Source organism: Aythya ferina, assembly GCF_964211825.1.
Source record: "Aythya ferina genome assembly, chromosome: 2".
Classification (NCBI taxonomy): domain Eukaryota; kingdom Metazoa; phylum Chordata; class Aves; order Anseriformes; family Anatidae; genus Aythya; species Aythya ferina.
Window position 1 is genome coordinate 88242066 of NC_140297.1, and position 21855 is coordinate 88263920.

The 21855-nt window shown below is 43.1% G+C and overlaps 1 protein-coding gene across 6 annotated transcripts in view; it reads right to left on the bottom strand.

Moving 5' to 3' along the window:
- The window catches only part of GRB10 (growth factor receptor bound protein 10), a 149673-nt gene that overhangs the window by 22952 nt on the left and 104866 nt on the right, over positions 1–21855 (bottom strand). For all 6 annotated transcript variants that reach the window (XM_084509345.1, XM_084509350.1, XM_084509348.1 and 3 more), the window contains one exon: positions 4768–4924. In XM_084509345.1, the coding sequence (XP_084365471.1) occupies positions 4768–4924 (157 nt within the window). The remainder of the gene's footprint in view (positions 1–4767; positions 4925–21855) is intronic.

A 21855-nucleotide genomic window follows, 5' to 3' on the forward strand; every position in this document is an offset into this window, starting at 1 on the left:
CCAGGTTATCTTGGGGTATTTTCTGGATACAGAGCAAGCAGAAATTGGCATCTCCAAAAGCAGCAAGTTCTCGAAAGTCACCTGAATTATTCAACTAGGCAAACTGACATAAGTTCTTTGAAAATTTAACCTCTCTCTGAATGATCCCATGTCTTTTAAATCTGTGTTTAGAGTGTCAGTCATCACAAGCTTATTGATGACTTCAGAATTTACCATGTTTTGCAATGTCCAGCCTTGCTACAGATTGTGTTTTGAGGGGTTAACACTGAAGATATTCTGTATGTGGTGGCTCTTCCATAAAGAGCTGTTGCTTAATGCACTAGCTGCAACTCTACTTCAAGGGTTAGTTCTTTGACTACTGTACACTGGAATATTACTTCTGATATCAGTTAATTAAGGACATTTTGCACCACCTGAGCCTCCGTCACCTAAACCTCCGCATTATCTAGAGGCTTCACAGGTAAATTTCAGGTATCATTGCTGATCTACTGCTATTGTCGTGGTTTTAGGCAACTGCTTAACTCAAATCTCCTCTTTCCACACCATGAGGAAGATGGGGTGATTTTGAGGGTGGAGGGCCCTTCTCTTTTTTGTATTACCCTTGCCCCAGGAAACATTTAATTATATTGATAGGAATCTTTATCACAGTATAAACCCTGGAAGACCACATTCTGCTGCTAGCTGCTGCTGCTATCTCACCAAACAGAGATCTTCACTTTCCTAACACACTGAAGATGATTCCCGTGGAGGCAGGGACAAACCATGTCTTGTTCATTCTGTCTTGAGGAACTGCAGTATAGACAACTATTTGTTTTGCATTTTGATTGTTAGTTTGGGTAAATACACCCAGTGACTGTTTATTAGATGCTTCATATAACTGACCTAGAGATATTTCTTCACCAGATCAAGATCCTTTTGAGATTCTGTAGTGATGTGCCTGCTGATTTAATGCTGAATTTTCATTTTGATGGTGTCAGCCAACTTGAAGGTGCAACTTTATATAGCAAGTGCATGTAAAAAAGAGGGTAGTTCTGGTCAGTTTGCTACTACTTAGTTGCACAGTTGGGAAGACCTTGGTAACTTGTACTTGGTTACTGCAAGCGGAATGAAATGCCTCTTGACATGCCAGCAGCTCAACTTTAACCCTGCTTTGAGCTTTGTGCTACAAAACCAGCAGCACAGATGTCAGTCTATTAAGTCCAATGAGTCAGTCTGTCTTCAAGTGTCATTGCAGCTAAAGTGACCAGAAATGTCTCCTTTTCTGTTTATTGGATGGACTCAACTCAGTCTCCTCTGTACGCTTCCTACAGAGGACCAGAACAGACTTCTTTTTTCCCCCCAAACTGCCCTGTACTACTACCTAGACTTACACAGAACTGTGGAACTGATACAAGATGGGAAAATGAGATGGATGCCATACTGAACAACTTGTAGGCATGTCCCAAAATTTCCAATTGGAGAATCACACAAACGACAGGTGGACCAAAGTGTGAACTAGTCCACCCTGTTTTCTATTTTAGCAAGCACTACGTCTAACTGTTACACTTTTAATTTGTGCAGATTAAGGCAAGTCAAATTCAATACAGAGAAACAAGGAAATCAATGTATGAAACTGTGCGATGATTCCTTCTTCTAACCCTACCTACATTTCAGATCCCTACTGCTGTTCTTTCCTGCTTCAAGTATATTAGGTAAGATGTACAGTCAGTTCTGCAGCTGAAAATATGAGATTTGTAGGTAGGGATTCTTTCAATGTCCAGATGCATACTATCATGACAGTCTGTCTTCATTATTATTATTTCTGTTAATGTCCAATACAGATATCTGTATTATAACCCCATCCTAAACTGACAATGGGTAAGAATGGAGTAGCACATAGGGCGCATAGCATGTTTTAAGGTTAGGTATATGTCTAGCTATAAACCAAATAGCGTGATCAAGTTTTGCAGACTGCTTAGATCTTGACCACAAAGCATTTTAGATACCAGTGGTAAAGCGCAGCAGGAATCATTTACACATGAAATCCAAGCCAGTCTGGTGGTAAATTGCCACACCACTGCCTCCAGTGAGAACAAAAATAATGCGTGCGACCCAATGGCTGTTTGAAGTTATTTGCAAGCACGCGTGTTGTTTGGAAGACAATTGACTATGTGTGCAAAGTAAACCAGTCAGATGAAAGTTCCTTAAAAATTGGGACCTAGAGGATCACCATAGTGATAACTACACAGCTGGCGTCAAAGATTTACTCTCGTCCTCAATCTGCCCAGCATTAAAAAGATGAACTGGTTCTGCAAACTGAGCTCTTTGGAAAGCACTATAAGGAAAGGCCAGGAAAAAAAATGATAGTGAACTTAACAAAGGAACTAGCTTCTTTCGGTGGGCTTCAGGATTACCACCTACAGCATTATTCCAGCAAGGATGTCGCAGGTAAGAAATATGTCTTCTAGAAACACAGGATTTTTGCTGCTCTGGAAACATTTTTCTTTCCACACTGCTAAATACCTACTTGTCATTGCATCTTACTTCTGCTACACCAGATGTGCTACAATCTTATTTTTAGAGGGAAAAATATGGAACATCAGACAGCTAGTGGTAACTTCACCTCTGGTGCAGACAGGTTACTACCTTGATCTGACAGTACCTGAGATACACAGGGAAGCACTTCAGCTAATGAGGACCTAGAAGTGTGCAGCCATATAACAGAAAATTCAAACTGCAACAAAAACTGGGTGGACGCAGGGAAGCTGGTATTTGAAGTTTATTGTGTATGCCACAGTGAATACTTTGGTCTCCGAATAGAAGAAATTGGACGTCATTTTCTTCCATAATATGAACTCTTTCATCCCCTTCTCTGTCCACATCTTCCAAATACTGCACATATGAAATCTGTATCTGAAACATTTTAGCACTCTTTGTTTTACACCCTCAAGCAACGCATTACTTTTTTACATGGCCCGGCTGCATGGCCTACAGAGGACAGTCCCGGAGTGGTCCTTGAAGAAAAAGTTTGGTGGCCGCTGCAGTCATAATCTGCACCCCGTATTTCTTAGGACAGCTTGGGCCCCGCTTTGTGCTTCACTGTGAGCCAGAGTTCCAAGATGGGCAGGTTCTAATGTATATAAATGCAGCCTGATAAGTATCTTGCTCTTTTCCCATCATTGTTAATTACCAAGTTATTTGTGTGTAAACAGAAGCTTTTGATTTCCTAATCAGCCTCCTGCCCGATTCATTCAGAGATGTCACACACCAGAGTTTGACAGCACAATTAGTCACCATGGAAGCTATTGTGATGTCACAAACACTGAATTGTGGCATCATTGAATGAATCTGGCAGGAGAAGGATGTTGGTTACAAAGGAGAAGGCTTCTGTTTACACAATACCTTGGTAATCAGCAATGATGGGAAAGGGAATATAGAAAAAGGGAGCCTGGTAGTTTAATGAGCATTGATAAAACTCAACATTTTTAAAGGTTGGTACAAGCATGCATGTGGCATATTAAGCGAAGGGCATAAAGATTCTGTAATTTATACCTTAATTCTTCACCTCGTCCTATGTCCTCAGAACTGAGAGTATACCACAGACATATACACGAGTGCTTCATGTTAAATTTTTCACAGATTTATATATTAGAAGAGATACCCAATTACTACCACTAAGTTATCAGAATATCCTAAGATTTTTAATTGTTATTATTTTGTAGTGCTATTCTACAGAGCAGTGAATTTATCTGTGTTTAACAGTACCAGTGTGGGGCATTACATTTCCGGCAAATTCTTTCCTTTTTTTATTTGTAAGGGTTCCGAATTGCATTTTCAGACATAAAAAACCTCTATTAGCTACAAATAGCATTCACAATTCCAGTGCTGGTGATTGCAGCTTACGATTTGTCTTCCCCCTATTTTATAGAAAAAATTCACCATCAAGTGTATCGACTAATACTCCAAATGCTCCACTTTTAAAAGCGTTATTCTACGGTAGATGGAATTATAGATAGCGCATCCAGGCAATATGCAGTTGCAAGCTGCGCATCAGAGCCCTGCAACTAATCAGTGCCACAAAATAACAGGAAAAGCAAGACTGAATAACATAAGATTCTTTCAGGTACTGTAATTAAACCAATTCGCGGTGTTATTTAACTCCCCACAGTTCTTCCTCTTGCTGCCTTCTTGAAACTGTAACCATGACACCTTAATTTCAATCAGGTGGAGGAGCGGCTGCCTGGGGAGCAGATGCCACCGCTGGTCCAGGAATTGCCCGTGTGCGGCGGGTGGTGCCACCATTTTTCCCTTCCTGAAGTCAAGTTTAGCCGCCCCCCCCGCTCCCCGCCCCCCCAGCATGTCTAGCTTTCATAAGCGGTACTGGAGGTATGCGGAGCTGAGTCTGTTCACCCAGGTCTCCCAGCTGGTGATGAGCTGAGCTGTTTCGCAGGACCAGTGCTCTAAGGATCAAGCTTAATTTGCCTAAGCTGTTTATTTGCAATAGCTTCAGACACAGCAAGGTAGCAACAGAGCGCTAGCGTGAAGATTAGACAATTTTTATATTTTTTTTTAAATAAAAATAGAGGATGGGAAACAAGAGAAGGGCTTAAAATGGCTTAAATGCTTAACACATCAAATTGTAATACAGAAAAAGCATGTACGTGACTTCGGCTAATTTCACAAATAAAAGCAGTGGAAAGAAAACATTCCAGCTGGAAGCACATTCACATGAATCACACATATTTCATGTTCCCAGGTAACCATGCCACCCCTTTGACCGTTCCCTACCTAATCCTAGGTGAGGGTGATGCTCCACTAGAGTCCAGCTGTTATCATCCACACAATGACTTTTGTAAACGAGCAGCTGACAGAGGTCCCTGGCTGTCATGTCTGCTAGAATCTCGACCACTTTGCTTGTTCCATCTTCACTAAAGACTTTTACATCCTGCAACATAAAGGGTACACTTACAGATCAACAGCTCTGGAAACAGGTAAACCGCCCAGCTACCGCGGAAATGCGTCCTCGCCGTGTCAGGGGCTGGAGCAGCTCAGCAGCCCGGACGCAGGACACGGAGGACGGACTTTTATAACACTTTGCAGTGATGCCCCTGGCCTCCTGCCCCCCGCCCCCCAAAACCTCCCTGCGCTACGCAAAGGTGAAGCAGCGTTAATATGACCACAGACACAGGAAAAAAGTGAGGGAGCAGGTTCTTTATCGAGCTGTGCGAGGTAAGCAAACATGAAACAGTATCAGGAGAGTACTTCTGCAGCAGTGGGTACAGGAAATTAAATGCAGTCGAACACACACACACAGTTTTCTTTGCAGTCCAGCTGGAGGCCTTTGGGCATTTACGGAGTAACAGGCCAAGACCCCGCAGATTAAAAATGGCTCTTCTCGTTCCCTGCTAACTTTGGATTGTTTCGCTCGGGGAAGTCCCGCTCGCGGCCCAATTAGCCAGCACCGTCCACGCATCTCTCTCCCTTTCCCCGACTTCTCCTTTGATCCTGGCTTTACAGTAGTTGGAAACCAACCGTGCGTGCCCTGCACATCCCAAGTATTAATGGAGATGAAAGAACAAGTCAGGAACCTTATCCCCACCTCCTGAATTACAGGGATGCTCTCCTCTTTGCATTGTTCTGCTCAGACAAGATACACTTGCTGCAGAATTATTTCTCGCCGCGAACGCGCAGGTTCACGCTGTAGATTAACTCCACGTCCCCAGCGCTCTGCATCCTAGCCAGAGAAGACAAACCTTAACCAGAACCTGCAGGGTAATTCGAGATGGAAAATCTTACCTCAACAGCACGTAAAAGGCAGCAGTCGGAAGAGCAAGATGGCATTTTAAATAGAGGTTGCCTCTTGAAAGAGAGTTTGTTCTCTGCCTCTCCCAACCCTCGGCGGACTACGGCTGCGCGCCCGGGGTGGCTGCGGTGTCAGCGGCTCACCGCGCTGTACCTGTCACGTAGCCCCTGCCACGGGGACTGTTTCTGGGGAGGGAGACAACTCCGCCGGAGCTCCACTCAAAGGGTTACACGCAATCTTTGCGGTAGTGAATCAAACCACACTGTGCAGACCAATCCTGGCCCTCCCTCTGACTGATGTAATCATTTCCCACACACTATCAGACTTCCAAATTATTCCCGCCCCCCCCAACAACACCACAACACACTCACACAAACTTACAAAGGAAACACGCTTTTACGACCGACTGCCGGCTGGAGAAAACCCCAAAAACTTCAAAGGGAGGGGGGGGACCCCGTGCGCTCCCCGCCGCCCCCCCGGGCAGCGGCCGGTGCCACCCACCCACACCTCCTCGGGACGGTGCCGGGCCCCGGGCCCTGCGAGCCAGACCTTGGGGCCCCCCAGCCCCAAAGGTGCCTGTTCAGGATGAGCTGGGCTCTTTTGGGATGGAGGGAGGGAGGGGGAGCCCCAGTTGCTGTCGCCCCGGGGAAGGCATGCGTGCTGCTCAGCCCTGGGGTGCCCCCCGGCTTTGTGCTGCCCCCGGGCGCACCAGGTGCTTGCCGTGCCCCCAGCTCGGGTCCGGGGTGCCCTGGTGAAGGGAGCAGGGTGGGTGAGTGGCAAGCAGGCAGGCAGCGGGGCAGGAACGGGCTTTGGGCTTCTCAGCTCTTTCTGTATGGAAGCCAAGGTGCACAGGGTGGGCTGACTGCACCCCAAAGCTGCCTGGGGCCGCAGCTGCCCTGCAGCCTGCCTCAGCCCACCCCAGGGCACCGCTGCCTCAGCCTCAGCCCGCTGCTCCTCACCTGCCACTCTGCTGGCACCGAGGCAGCGGTGAGGGCAGGCTGACAGGAACGGGAAGACTTAGTGGAGTATGGACAGTGGAAGAAACCTGCCTTTGCTGCCCACTTACACCAAGATCCCTTGGTGAGAAGTGTCCCACCCCGTCACCCCTTGCCTCATGCAAGAGCTGATGCTGGCTGCCTTGAGGTGCGACAGCATCTCATGGCAGCCATGGGGCATGGGGCTGCTGCTGCTGCTTCGTGCCACCCAGCTGTAGCACCATGCTTCTCCGGCCCATCTCCCAGGCGCCCCAACACTCCCACAGCAGAGTCACCATTAGAGGTGGGCCATCAGCACCCCTACGATCGGCCCCCAAGGCCAGCCGGCAGCGGTGCTTTCTAAGGGCTCCTCTAAAGCTAGGGGACCAGCACTGGGTTGAGCGGGCAGCCCGGGTGCAGAAATGAGCAAGTTAACATCACTGACTATTAATAGTGCTGTGTTTGCTAGCAAGGACAGCACAAGGCCACGTATCACCGCTGACATCAGGGATATAAAAGACTACATCAGTAGCGGATGTAACGGCCTGAGCTGAACCCTATGACAGAGGACAAGAGAGACAGAAGTGAGATGAAACCCCACGCCTCTGCGGAGGCAAGACCGCAATGGTCCATAAGAGCCTTATGCCAAAGGCGAGGGGATTTTATGTCCCCGCAGAACGCTGTGGAGCATGACGTGTAACCACAATGCAGAAACCAGCCTGACGAAAACGATCCAGCTCCAAACTTTCTGATGCTTTCAGCGACAAAAGAGGCAGGTAACAGGATTCCTATATCGCAGATGGGACTTGGAGTGAGCTGGTCCGATCCAACCCTCTTGCACTCCCTATCATTTTTTTCTTTCTTTTTTTTTTTTTTTTTCCAAGGAAGAACCCGCCACTTTAAGATGCGAAGGGCTCCCCATTCAAACTTCTTCCACCAGAAATATTGTTTCACTTGCAAAATTGATCCAGGGCTTAATATCTCCAAAGCAAAATGAGGCAGAACTCATTCTGAATAAAATACTCTGATAATGAAAACACTTAGCCTGAAGAGGGGGTTCAGAAAGTTAGTTTGACACTTTTGCCCTGCATCGCTCAGAAAAATGCAGTGAAATGCAACAGCAGACTGCCTGCAACAGTGATTTACAAAAGGCCCCAATTACGTCAGCAGCACAAGGCACCTTCTATTCAAAATTAAGGTTAAGAATGCTAAGCCAACCAGAGCGCTATATTGGCTGAACATTCAGTGCTTTACAGTGCAGAGGAGCAGATAACAGACTGCACCATTGTTCTGCGAGGAATTCTTCCCCCCAGCTTTCTTTCTTTCCTTTTTTTTTTTTTTTCGTTTAAAAGACAAAGACTGAAAAATTAAAAATTTAAAAGAACATTAATATTCATCACTTCGCTAGTTTCATATAATGGGTCGCGTACCACGAGTACCCTCATCGTTATTTCATCTTATAGCCTCAGCTCCTCAACCTCACGGTACCAAGTGGAATATTTTGTGTGCATCAAGTAATGCAAACATTATAAGGAACAAGGACAAAAAAATAAACCCGGTCGTGTCACAGTCACACTACTTTCTTCCTGCTTCTCCACTTTTCTATTTGTACCATTTTCTTTCCTTTTTCTGCAAAGGAAAACTTATGACTGTATACAATTATCATAAAAAAACCCTCAGGCTTTGAAGTGAAGTTATGCTGACAATCTTCGGCATCAAACGGATCCAAATTTGCATTCTACAATCTGAAACAGATCACAGCGTAATTTATGCCAGTGCTAACCAACCTTTGCTGGCCTGGACTACAACTCCAAACTGAGTATAAGGAGAAAGCACCAGTTACCAGAAGGGCTGTCCAGTTGAAAACTAATAGGTAAAAGGTTCTGAAAAAGTTTTGCTTTCTAACAGCCAAAGATCAGACACGTCACAGAAAGTCATTAAAACACACTGTAGAGTCATTTCAGTTTTCTGTCATACCAAAAGCTGCACAAACTAAACATCAGTCCGTCAGGTTTTGACTTTCATCCCCTGATTTCACTCATTTGTTCAGGCATGAGACACATCTTATCAATGATGTCGATAAAAAGAAAACTGAAGTGAAACACATGTACCTTGTACAGGCAGAATGTGTGATTTGTTCCTGAAGGCACCTATGTAACAGGCAGGTAGGCACACTAAGATTGTACTTGCACTTTCCACTGGAACCCCGTTTCGATGCGATCATTCATTTTTTTCCAAAAGCTTTCTGCACTCATGGGCTTACAAGAGTAGGATCAGAGCCGCTGGAGAAACCGGGAAGCTTTCAGCCAACTCAAAGCCGCTGAAGACTCAAGCTCTGCATGCACTGCACCCTTGAACTGCTATTTGCCTAGCTGAAGAGGTAACAGAAAAGTCAGGGCTTGCTTCCTGAAGGTGGGAAAGAAAAGACTCCAGGCATGCTCTGAGCACACCTGACAGGCAGGCAGCCCCATCAGCCCCATTGGCACCCTGGAGAACCACCCAGTCCCCCCTTACTTGCCCAGCAGCACTGAGGCAGCTTTGTAAGGCGAGGGAATTTCAAGTGCTGCAATGAAATAAATATATAGGTCAACCCTATGGCTCTTTATGCCTCCTTTGTTACACAGCTCATGCAGGAAAGAAAGCCCTTCAGACAAACAGCAGCAGTAATAGCAATAAATTGCAGATAGGACCACTTATATACAAGTCATTAGACAGTACTTATTTATATATATAAAAAAAGTGAGTTATTTGATCACTGCTTTTTTTTCTTTTTCTTTTTTTTTTTTTTTTTCTCCCTCTACATACAAACATAAAACCCTAGGAAATGCTGAGGTTAAGGTTCTCATAGCAACATTAACTCTCTCATCTAGCATATACTATATTTAGGTACACATTTAACAGCCTATGAACAACAAAGGAGAGCAATTGTTGTAAGATCAAGATCTTAGTCTTTGACTTTCATATTCAGAGAAGAAATCAAAAGAAAAAAAAAAAAAAGACTTGCCAATGTTATAAAACCCTGATTGTATCCCTCTTTGCTGGGGTATCAAATTTTAAATCCATTTCCAAGAGTCCAAGGAACAACTTGACAAGAAAGGGAATCACAGTATCATCACATGTTCAGCAGTCATCAAACACCAATATTAATACCATACAATTTGTGAGGGTCGTAGCAGCGAGACAGGTTGTGGGAGCCACAGTGGTAGGGGCAGAGGAGAGCAGGGCAGGATTAACACTCAGTTCGAGTTAGCATCTATATTTGGATGCCAGCGCTTCAGAACTGCTCGTGTACAAATGCCCAGGCCCAGATTCACCCCAGGTAATTTTAGAGAGTTGAATTCCTTCTGAAGCTCAGGGAGAGAGATGGGGTAACTTAAGAGCTAAGGCACATGATAAAGGCATTTGTGTCTCTCTGCTAGCTGCAGAGAGAATCCAGGCTCCTAACTCGGGACTTCGTCTGGATACCTTAAGCTACATTGGCCGAATTCAGGCCTCAGTGACTAATCAAGCAAGCACGTCTCCCTGCACTATAGGCATAATTACAGACTGCAATTGTTGACATTTGAGCTTAAAAAAAAAAATTAGCCAGTGTGTGATGTTGCATATATACAAAGCGCATTCAAAAGAACTCACACGATGTGAACATTTGGTGTCCAATTAAAGTTTAAAACCCAAACGTTGTGAAAACCAGAATATTGTGGAAATAAACCGAAGCTTTTCCTCCTCTCATTCGAAAACTTTGTGTAAAAATGGCCATTTGGTATGGGAACACCTGATGAAATCTGGTCTGACTGTTTCTATCTTCTCAAAGCTTCAAGTAATAGCCCTCTGTGTAAGGTTAGGCTTGCATCATAACTGAGATGAAACTTCAAGAATCTCAGCTGTTTACATATAAGGGAGTGGACTGTGCCATGAACCTTTAAGAAAAGACTGTACCAAGAAGATTTTCAAGACATAAGCACTGCCTGTGTAACAGAAGATTTATTCCAGCATGTTCTCAGCATATTTGAAGGCTGAAGGTTTGGAAACTGCAAGTTCCTACCCTGTAATTTCCATATTTTACAAATAAATAGCAGAATGCAATTTTAAGTGCTACATGCCTACATACAGACAACACACTGATTTTCTGTCAGTATCCCCCAAAGCTATTTCTCTCTCTTTCCACCTTTGGTTTGATGCTCACACGTTCAGTTAAGTCATTTGACCCATTTGACATTTTTCAGTCTTCCCACTCGATTCCTCCTATGCCTCCAGTAATTTTTAGGTAAAATAAAGGAGAAAGACTAATTTTCAATCCTTGCAACAGAGTAACAATAGGCCTTTATGAGTTTTGCTGAAGCTTCGGGGTATCTGCAGGATACTGGAGGTGAGAAAGCTTGGGAAGGAATCCAGGCAGACTCTTCAACAGCTACCAGTCCAAGAGGTGGGAAGGCAAGCCAGTGACAGCCAGCTCACCCAGTCCTGAACGTGGGGTCCAGACTCCTCATGTGGCCGTAGCACCGACAGATTGCCTCTTCTTCTTTGCCTGAGTCCTCTGCCACCCAGCATTTCCCATGACTTTTGATGGTCGGTCTGCAAATGAGTTCCTTTTGCTCCACACAGCTCCTCCCAACAGCAGTTGCTTTTCATGCAAAAACCCTTTCTAGTTTCTAGATCCTTTATGTAAGTAAAAAAGATAGTTACAGACACTGTTACACTCCTTTGATTATGTAATGAAAGACATTAAGTGGTGTTGCTGGCATTAACCTTTATCTGCCATATACTTTATTGCGCAATTTATCCCCAGATAGTTTGCAATCTTCCTCAGCTGTGCTTACAGAATGCATTATTTATCGTCTGAATTTGCTCCAAGAGAAAGGTTTACTAAAAAAAGTTCTTGCGAGCACAATACAAGTACCTAATAATCCTAGAAAGGGTAATACAAAGAAAAACCATAATAATTTCTTGATTAAAATTCTTAAGTAACCAAGCTAGTTACCGAGTATTTTAAATTGTTTAGCCATTATAAATTACTCTTTAGAAAAGGAATTATTACCACATCTTCCTTGCTGTACAGGCTTTCAACCACAAGAACCACATTAATTTGAAGCTTGGCAGACAGCGTAACAAGGCTCCGGGGAGCAGCCTTCCTTAGGATTTAGAAAAATGGTGCAGGTCCCGATGACTTGCACGGCTGCTTCTTTCCCAGGAGGACACTGTGACAACTGCAGCTGGGGCACTTGCCATTTGAGAGCCCTGGCCACGCTCTGAGCCAAAAAGCCACCTCAGTAGAGGGTCCAGCAATGTACAATTAGCTTCTCACTATGATTTACTATTGCCTGAGTGCAACCTCCACACGGGCAGTCTGCACAATGCCCCCTCCCTTCCAGGCTTGTCCGAGGAAAAAGGAGCAGAGAGGTTATGGGGCATTATCACAGGAACACCGTGCAGAGTTGTCCATACAGCTGGACTCAGTGCCAGCCCTTGGTCTGCATGCACTGCCCCAGCCACATATGATTAGGAAAGGGACTGGAGACCACTTTTGAAGATGTCTTTGGAAACCAAGGATGAGTATTCGAAAATACTGCATGGGAAAACTTTTGGGGGCAGTGACCGTCTCTTACGTAGCACAGCAAGATCCCGCGTTTCTGACTGTGGTAGATGCAGTAACAGAAACAAAACAAAAACCCTGACCCCACAGTCAGGGATGATGCCAAATAAGCTATATTGGGAATGTCCAGACACGGCCAAACAAACACATCATATTAAGAACTAGTAGTTATGAAACCGATGGTGAACAACTGCAATCCCATTTACCTAGTCTGGTAACAAAGAAATGTAAGCAAACACCATATTTTTGAGACTCAAAGGATGTAGAGCTGGTCAGAAATTACAACCTTAGAATGCAATACAGAGGAACAGAAAGACAGACCCTCTTCCCACCCCTGTATCTCCCTCTCCTTCCTTCCTTCTGCTCCTACACCCCCCACCAAAAATAAATAAATATATAAATAAGCAAATGTAATCACAAGGAGTGAAAAGGCAAAGGAATTAAGAACTTTTGAACTTGTTCCCTGGTGCAGGCAAGAGCAGAGTTCCTAAGGTTTTCTCTGCAGCTCTGAAGGTTAAAAGAAATTAAAAATAAATTAATAAAAGCAAGTTCTCAGCTGAAGCCCCAGCTCCTGAATCTGACGCTTCCTTGCCAGAGTTGGGAATATCAGGATAAAAAGAGTTTTCACAAAATGTATGGAGGTGTCTTGGATTAAAAGAAGCAATTATCTGTCCTTCCAAGAGTCACCTTATTACCCTCCACGTCCAAATGAAACAAAACTGATGTCACAGTCCAGGAAGTTACAACTAAGCTACAAGTCAAGAGGGGGAGGCTGTAAAAAAAACAGAAAATGAAACTTTTGGGGAAAAACTCCATGAACTCGATAGCTTCATCAGAGAAGAATCACGTGTGGTACATTGCAAAGGGACATGACACGGGGCTACAGTAAACTGAAGAGTGAAACCATGAAAAAGAGAGCAACTTAGGGCAGTGAAAAGGGTAACGTGAGCTAATGAAAGAAAAGGCAAAAACTGGAGAAAGACTCCTAAGAAGACTGTATATAACCTCCGGGCACGTGAGGAACAACGATTGTTTAACGGTGCTGACCTCAAGTATAAATACACTATGAACAGGCTAATGACCCTTGCGTGCTGAGAAGCCTAAGAGCTCCCGTGCACCTCGGAAATATAAATTTCCTGCACTTCAATAGCCTCAGTTGCAACTCACAACAGTTTTCCCAACAGGGCTGAGTTCGTCCTGTTCCGGCAACAGAAGAGGGATGCTTTGCAATCGGCGGTAGGCAGCGTGGTAAAGCATCGCTAATGCGTGGCCATCAGCTCCTTCCTCACTGTGCCGTACTCAGAAATGCTGCTGAACGTCCTGTCTTCTCCCACGTTACTGGCGCTGGACGCCGGCGATTTCAAGCCGCGGGCATTGGCTGATTGTCGCCGCCTGCGGCTTTCAGGATGTTTTATAGGTCGGTTTGTCACACACAATAACGCTTCGAACAGAACTGCTCACATTGGGAGCGTCTTTCTGTGCAACTCTGTAAGCATCAGTCACTTGTGCGACCAGAATTAACCCCTACAGATCGGAGCCTGAGAAAGGTTATGTCAACGGGAGAGGAGGCCTCATGCTATCCTCTCCCCAGTAAATGTGTAATTCACATTTTCAGCAATTGCTTTAATCAGCAACTGCTCCACAGAGCTGCTCTGCTGTTTAAATTTTAGTACATTATTTGGAGAGTGGCGCAAAACAATGGTTTTCCCCAAATTCAAGAACGATCTACCCAAAGTTTCCAGGGCTGATGCAAAATCTGGGGATATGTCATCATGACTAAGCTGGATGTTCTCTCCTGAACACTGCAAGCCCCGTGCAAATCTCACTCCTTTCCAACCTGATGAAAGGAAGACTTACTCATTTTCGGTGGAAAAAAAGTGAGAAAAATATTGGAGAAAACCCAAGCGCAACTGTACAAGGGACTGTTCAGTAGACACCGTCTAGGCACCCCTCCCCAAAACACCTGGCGTGGAGACTGATGTTACCGAGACATTTTTCCCATCTCCCATTACGCTGTCGCACCCCTTCAGCCCCATGCATGCTGTGGCACCAGCAGCAATGCTGGGAGGTTTCACTCCATGCCCAGTGTCTCCAGCGTGTCTCTCCGAGGTCCCTCTCGAGGGCTCACTGCAGGCCGTTTTGTATTCCCCTTCCTCCTAGTGGGGGCACTGCAAACAAAAAAACAAAAACAAAAAAACCCACACAACCCAACCCTTTGCCTAGCTCACAGGGACAAATTCCCTGCTGCCATGGTTACCACTCCAACTTCTCTTGTGGAACTAGAAATAAAAAAACTTCCCTGAGAACAGAAGGCTATATAATGTTAGCTCTCCCTCCCTCCCCTCACTCATCATTGTTAGCCACTAAATCAGCTACATCTGGCATATTTAATTTGGGCTAAATAAAATGTCACTAATTAAAAAGATGCCGAACAAGCAATACATGACATTACAGCAACGGAGAGCTTAGGATCTGAACGCAGCCTCTTAGGAACTGAAAAGATTCAGCTAGTTTTTACCAAAAGCTGAGAAACAAAGGCAACTAACTGAATGGTCCTCTATACAATCATACTCTCTAGCAGCTCTCCCTTATCATCTAGGTGTACCCAGGTTTCCAAGCATCGCTTCCTGGAGCAGCAGTGGCTCAAGAGCAAAGCAGTCAGCTCATTATATACAGCATTATTAGCCTGCAAGTCTGCAGCGCTCATGCTAACTTTTAAAAAGAAGGTTACTTCGCAAAAGCTACAATGGATCAGATGTTCAGCAGGCAGGCACGCAAGCTGCTTTAAAGCACCCGTGGCCACGGAGCAGTCCCTGAGCAGCAGCAGCCTCTCCTCTCCTCTCTCATGTTCTCCGTGCTGTTTGCAGCAGCCTAATTCAATGTATCCCACACCACTCCACCAGACTAGCTCCATCCCTCCTGCCTCACAACTTGACCAATGTGCCACTTCTCTGCATCTCCTACCGCAGCTCACATCGCTGGGATATCTTCCCCCAGATGTGAACGCCACTTCATACTGCCGACCAACACAGCTACCTGTTCAAAAGCAGCTCCTCTCACCTTGACATCAATACATCCCCACAGATATTCTCATCATACTCCCAGACCTTTTTTTAATCTTTTTGCATACATCAGTATCAGCATTTCACTGCTACTTATCAAACAATGCAAAGCTTCACTGCATCACAGAAACCTCATTTCACAGCCCTTAAATGTTTCCCATCATCTTTTTTGCCAGCTAGTAATATTTTATTCTAAAGCTGGACTATCCCATACGATTAGCTGAATAAGCATTCGAGTGATTTCATTTTCATTGCCTCCAAGGCTGAGGGTTTCCCATGAGAAGAGATCTTCTGTGTGCTCTGGTCCAGGTTTTCAGCATTTGTAAATCAGACTACTGTCTCCTGTTTCTGCTGGTATGACGCAGAACAGGTATCTGGCTATACATTTATTACCTGTGCTTAATTTCATTCCTATTGATGGTCAAATAAGACCCAAACATGCAACAGAGAAAACCCCAGCAATGAAGCAAACTTTAACAGAATTCTTATGAGATGTTTTAAGTAGATTGTGTTGATAATGCTGACACACGCTAGGCCATCAGCCTGTGCTAAGTAAAAAGATTACTCTTCTTAGAAACTCAGTATTCATAAATGAATTACTGTGGGCTTTATCGTCACAATTCCAAACTTCAATATTAGGACAGAGCAGGAAAGCGACATATTTCAGAGCCATCATGCCTTCCACCCGTTTTCCATTGTAAAAGTTGAACAATCACAGAACAGTTGAGGTTGGAAGGGGCTTTTGGAGGTCATCTTGTTCAAACCTCCTGCTTAAGCAAGGACATGTAGAACAGGCTTCCCAGGACCATGTGCAGAAGCTTTTGATCATCTCTAGGGTGGGACACTCCACAGCCTCTCCGGGCAACCTCTACTGGTGTTCAGTTGTCCAAACAGTAAAGAAGTGCTTTCTGATGTTCAGATGGAGCCTCCTGTGTTTCTTAGGCTTGTGCCCATTCCCTCTTGTCCTGTCACCAGGCACCACTGAAAAGAGCTCGACTCCATTCTCTTTGCATCTTCCCTTCAGGTATTCACATATATTGATGAGATGCCTCCTCAGCATCCTCTTCTCCGGGCTGAACAGTTGCAGTTCTCTCAGCCTCTCCTCAAAGGAGAGGTGCTCCAATCCCTTCGTCATCTTTGTTGCTCTTCACTGGACTCTGTCCAGTATGTCCATGTCTTTCTTGTATTGGGGGGCCAGAACTGGACACAGCACTCCAGGTGTGGCCTCAGCAGTGCTGAGCAGAGGGGAAGGATCACCTCCCTTGATCTGCTGGCAACACTTTGCCTAACGCAGGTCAGGACACCTTTAGTCACCTTTGCCACAAGGACACGTTGCTGTTCAGCTTGGTGTGCACCAAGACCCAAGGTCCTTTACTGCCAAGCTGCTTTACAGATGGGTGGCCATGTGCTCATGCCTGGCGTTGTTCCTCCGCAGGTACAGGGCTTTGCACTTCCCCTCGCTGAACTTCACAAGGCTCCTGCTTAGCCCGTTTCTCCAGCCTTTTGTCTCTTACACAGATAGTGCAGTTACACACGTACTTACTTAAAAGTATTAAGAATCTAGTGAAATTTGATCACTGTTTAGGGATCCTAGAATGTTTCATCAACATTTTCCCAAGGCATGCTACAGTGGTTCAAAGTGGTTTAGAAACACTTCAAAATCCACTTGACAAAGGCTGATGAACTTAACTATGTAATTATAAATATGAGGTAGTGTGCTGAAACCAATGTCGCAATTACAACATGCTTCCTGATATAAAACTAGATAACAGAATGCTAGAGACTTGATGTCAGAGCTGGCATGAAAGAAAATGCCACTTCTTCATTCAACATCTGCTTCAGATTATTTTACATGGAAGTGGCTGCTGCTCTGAAGCTGTCAGGACAGCTTCCAATTAAGCCATCTTATCTTTGAAGCTGATTGGAAGCAAAGCTTTCTCCTCCCTATAGGCATCCCCCTAAAATTAGATAATGAGACAACTTCCAAATGTATTTATTCTGTGTTGTCCACCCAATTAAACATCTTGCACAAATGCAATCAATGAGTCTTCCCTCTAATTGAAAAGCTTATCCAACAATTTTCATGAGATTCCCATCAAACATTTAAAATAATTAGCTGCATTAGAAATACATTTATATTCAAATAGCTCACATGTCTAGTTTCTTTGTTTAGCATAGACAAACGAATATGAAAAAGATCCCCAGAGAAAATGAACAAATACTGGGTGAATCTTTTCTTTAAGACAATAGACACTCCCTAGAAACCAATTCTGCATGGTATTAAAAGGGAAATCTTTGAACAATGGCCTTATTACTGTAACTGATCGTGAAGAAACCAATCATTTGCAACACTCAGAAAGACAATGACAAGGGATTTGACTTTGTATTTTTATATCTTGTAGATGACATAAGTCTTTATGTTGAAGAATGCTTTCTTCTTCCCCTTCTCCCTATATTATTGTCAATAAGTTAAATAAATCCACCATACAAAGCCACTGGTAATTTCTATCCTGGCACAAAGAACAATTTTTAAAGAGTTTTGATGGCTCTGCATTTACATCATGGATCTTTATTGGGAATTATGTTTAGAAAAAACTTAATCATTTAAACCTTCTTAAACTGAACCATAGACAAACTGAAAGAGAATGTAAAAGCACTGATGTAAAATTTATTTTGCATTTCACAAGTTCATTTTCTTTTTTTCCAGATTGACTGGCAGAAGGTAGACCAACCTTTGGACATCTTTCTCATTTTGAAGCATTTATTTCTATGAATAAGTTAATTCCATCCCAATCCAAAATAAACCATTTCAAATATGGCACACGCTTCACAAACAGACCCAGCTATATAAGAACAACTTTAAGACAGCTAGGCTTAAAGGGCCAAAGTACAACTTAGATCAACATATAACAGAAGATAAGTAAACATTTCAGTTTAGGGTCCTGGACAACATACTACATTTAACACTCCTTTCTAGTCAGGACTTTACTCTCTAAATAAATAAGCATATATGAATGAAAATAGTGTTTTGCTCTGTTTGATTTATTTACACACTAGCTTAGTTTTGGTATGAACTTGAATATTAACCAAGTTCTACTTGCTTTGGAGTATATGCTTATTGTCGTCCTCCATTTACGTAAACTGGCAATATACACTCAAATTTCATTGTATAGATTTCAACTTAGATTTCAACATCTACCACTTCTGCTCAATCAACATTAGATTTTTTTTAGCTTAACAATATAATTGTACATGTCAAGGCTATTTTATTTTAAAGTGTAAAGTGTCCATTAAAAATATATATGTATTGCATCAATTTCTAGATCTGTGTCCAACACAAATCTATCCCAATTTCTGCATTGAATTCTGAATTATCACTCCTTTTTTTCATTCATTTAGAGACAATGCTATATGTGCGGAAAACTTTCTTGCCTTTTCCAGCTTCAGAAAGTTGTATCTTTGACTGGTGGTTTAGCAATAACAGTAATTCTGATTGGAGAAAAATCTATCTTGCCTTTTGTATAACACAGAAAATTGAGACAAGGTTTGCCTCTTCCACAACTCTCCCATCTTATTGTACAAGATTACACATTGCAAAAGGCAAACATTTTGGCTTGCTGCAGAGTATTAATGAAAAATACTCTGGAGTAAAACTATTTTCTGTTCAGCTGTTGCTCATATACCCATCAACCAAACAGATATTCATCAGACCCAAAGTGTAACCTAGAATAAAGAGTGGTTTTGTGGACTTTTTGATGGAGTTCTTCAGGTTCTTCTTCCAGTGTGCTCAATCACACAGAGAACAACCCAAGTTTGATTGCTGTACTTGCATCAACGGAGGTTCCGCCAACACACACGCTCCATGAATTTCACTTTTTGAAATATAACCAAATAGCTCATGCATGAACTTATGAAAGCTATGCTATGAAAACTGTTTAGAGAATAATTGAAAAGGTTCATCCTCTTCAAGCCATATAACATACTTCCTCTCCTATAGACAGTGCCATGTTAGGCCTAATAGCCTGACCTTCTCTGTAAAGACCATTATGTTCCACGTGTACAGAATGGATTAGATAAATTACTAGGTAGCTTCACTGTAGAGTTTAGCATGGAAACCACCTTGAGAGGACAAATGTAGCTTATCTTAAGCATTACGGTAACATCCTAATGACTTTGACACTTCAATGACAAGATATAATTAATTTAGGAAATTCCCTCCTCCTTTGCAAACCAACTTAAGTTTGTTGCATTTGGTTTTCTACTCAAAACAAATGCTGAGGGCAGCCTTCCCTATCATAATATCAGCTGGCAAATCAGAGGCCATTACTTTCTGAAAGGGCGGTCAAATTCCTTCAAATTTCACCACAGAAACTTCTGCCGTCAACTCTCCCCTATGGGCTTACTTGATTTTGAATCTCTTTTTCCCTTCTCAACGATTCCTGTTTGTTCCTCGGACACATTCTTTCACAGAATTGGGGCCACTGTAAGGTATCAAGTACTGATGGCTATAAGTGTCTGTCCATGAAAGTTCATATCCCTTTCCCAAATCATGTATAAATAAATCTGTCTGTTGAAAATTCTACCTCAGATGTCCAAACGCTACATACTAAAGGTAAAATACTAAGTAAACACATGGAAGAGCTCTGACTTTAATTAATTTGCACAACAGGAATGTGGTTATAAACTGATCGTTTTTCAAAGGCCCTTAGCAGATGACAGGAAAAAAAAATCATCCCTACGCAGCTGCCAGCATCTCTCCAGAGAGATAAATTCTGATGTTTCTGCCATGTGAAGTAACTGATGAGAAGGTCAGCCAGTCAGGTGAATGGTCAACAAAAATGTCCCACTTAGAATCAAAGCCAGATTTCAGTCTAGTAAGAAAGTTCAGTAACTTAAGGGAAGGAAAGGATGCTCTCCATCATAGATCACTAACTTAAACTATCAGTTTAAGCTGCTTTTTTGCATTCTGTCCAAACTGTGCAGAGGTGGTATTCATTTGAGTTGTCACTAGCCATTTCAATCTAGGCATAAAGTCTTCACTAATCATTTAGGTTCCTACTACGTGTATAATCAATGAAAAGAGAAAGAGGCCCTTTAATGCAATTTATCTTCTTCTATAATTTTGCTGCCCCGAAATGTCATGAATATTCTTGAAAGGAAACACTCAGGCAAGCAACCAAAATCAGATACTCAATCACAGAAATAAATCTCACCCAAAGACTGTCTAAAGGTGAAAAACTACAATAAATGGATGCATAATATTACATTCCCTTGTCTCTCTATCTGTATGTGTAAAGAAATACTACCTAAGATTTGCTCAGTAGAGGAACTTCTTGGAAAGTCCTATTCTGCTTTTACTACAGAATAAAGGGAAATAGATTAAATTCTGTAAAGGGAAATAGATTAAACTCTGTAAAGAACTTTTTGTCCCCCCCATGGAGTGACATAACTTTGAGTGGAGCACACACTACTCTCTGTCCCTTAGTCAGACATGAGGCTAATGAACCACAACGTGGAATGCAACACCTTTCTGAAGTAGCACTCAGTGTTATTTTTAAAATGAGGGAAGCAGCTACCTGAAGAGGTATTTGAGCAGAAGGATTGTAAAAGATTGGGGCTATCATATCTACCTTGAAAGAATCTGACAGCAGGGCTCTGATAACCTAAGAGTGATTACGCCCAACTTTTGTCAGAGCTTACTTGTGACTTTGTACATTGACTTCCAGCCAACTGCTGGCATCAGCATTTACGGTATCAAGTCAGATGCAGAACGATGAAGATCATCTCCAGCAAGAAATTCCAGTATCTTTTTTCAAAGTTAGAGGTTTTCATCTGAACTTCTTGCAAGCTGAGATTCAAGAAGGACTGCCCACAGTTGAGATAAATGACTGTGCTGGATATGTTCATTCATCTACATACTACTTTACAGTAGCTAAAAAAATAATGCCAGTGCACAATGAATAAAATGAAATGCGCGCTCTTTATAACTCAATATTGAATCAAAGTACTTAATTCCAGATATTGGTAGTTCAGCTGCAGCACACAAACCTGACTTGCAATCATGTTTCACGAAGCCAAAGATGCCCTTTCCAGTCACTGCTAGTGTTGGGAGTAACCCAAAATATGGTTGTAGTTAGAAAGGAAAGTACCTCTCAGCCTCTTCAGTAGCCTTTCAAAGGTATGCTAAATCACTGAAGCAAAACTGGCCTTGTGAAAGTTTTGCACCAACAGAAATAACAGAAGTCATTTTATATGAGGGTGAGATTTCTCCATTGACACACAACTCGGTGCTGCACAACATAAGCTGCTATCAACTCAGAATTTAAATACCTTCTCCTCAACTTCTTCTACTAATGTATTTATTGAACTCAGTGAGACTTGACTGGTGTGGAATTCCTTTTAAATATTGTCACACTGCTTAAGGGAAAAAATCAGTTTCTCTTTCCC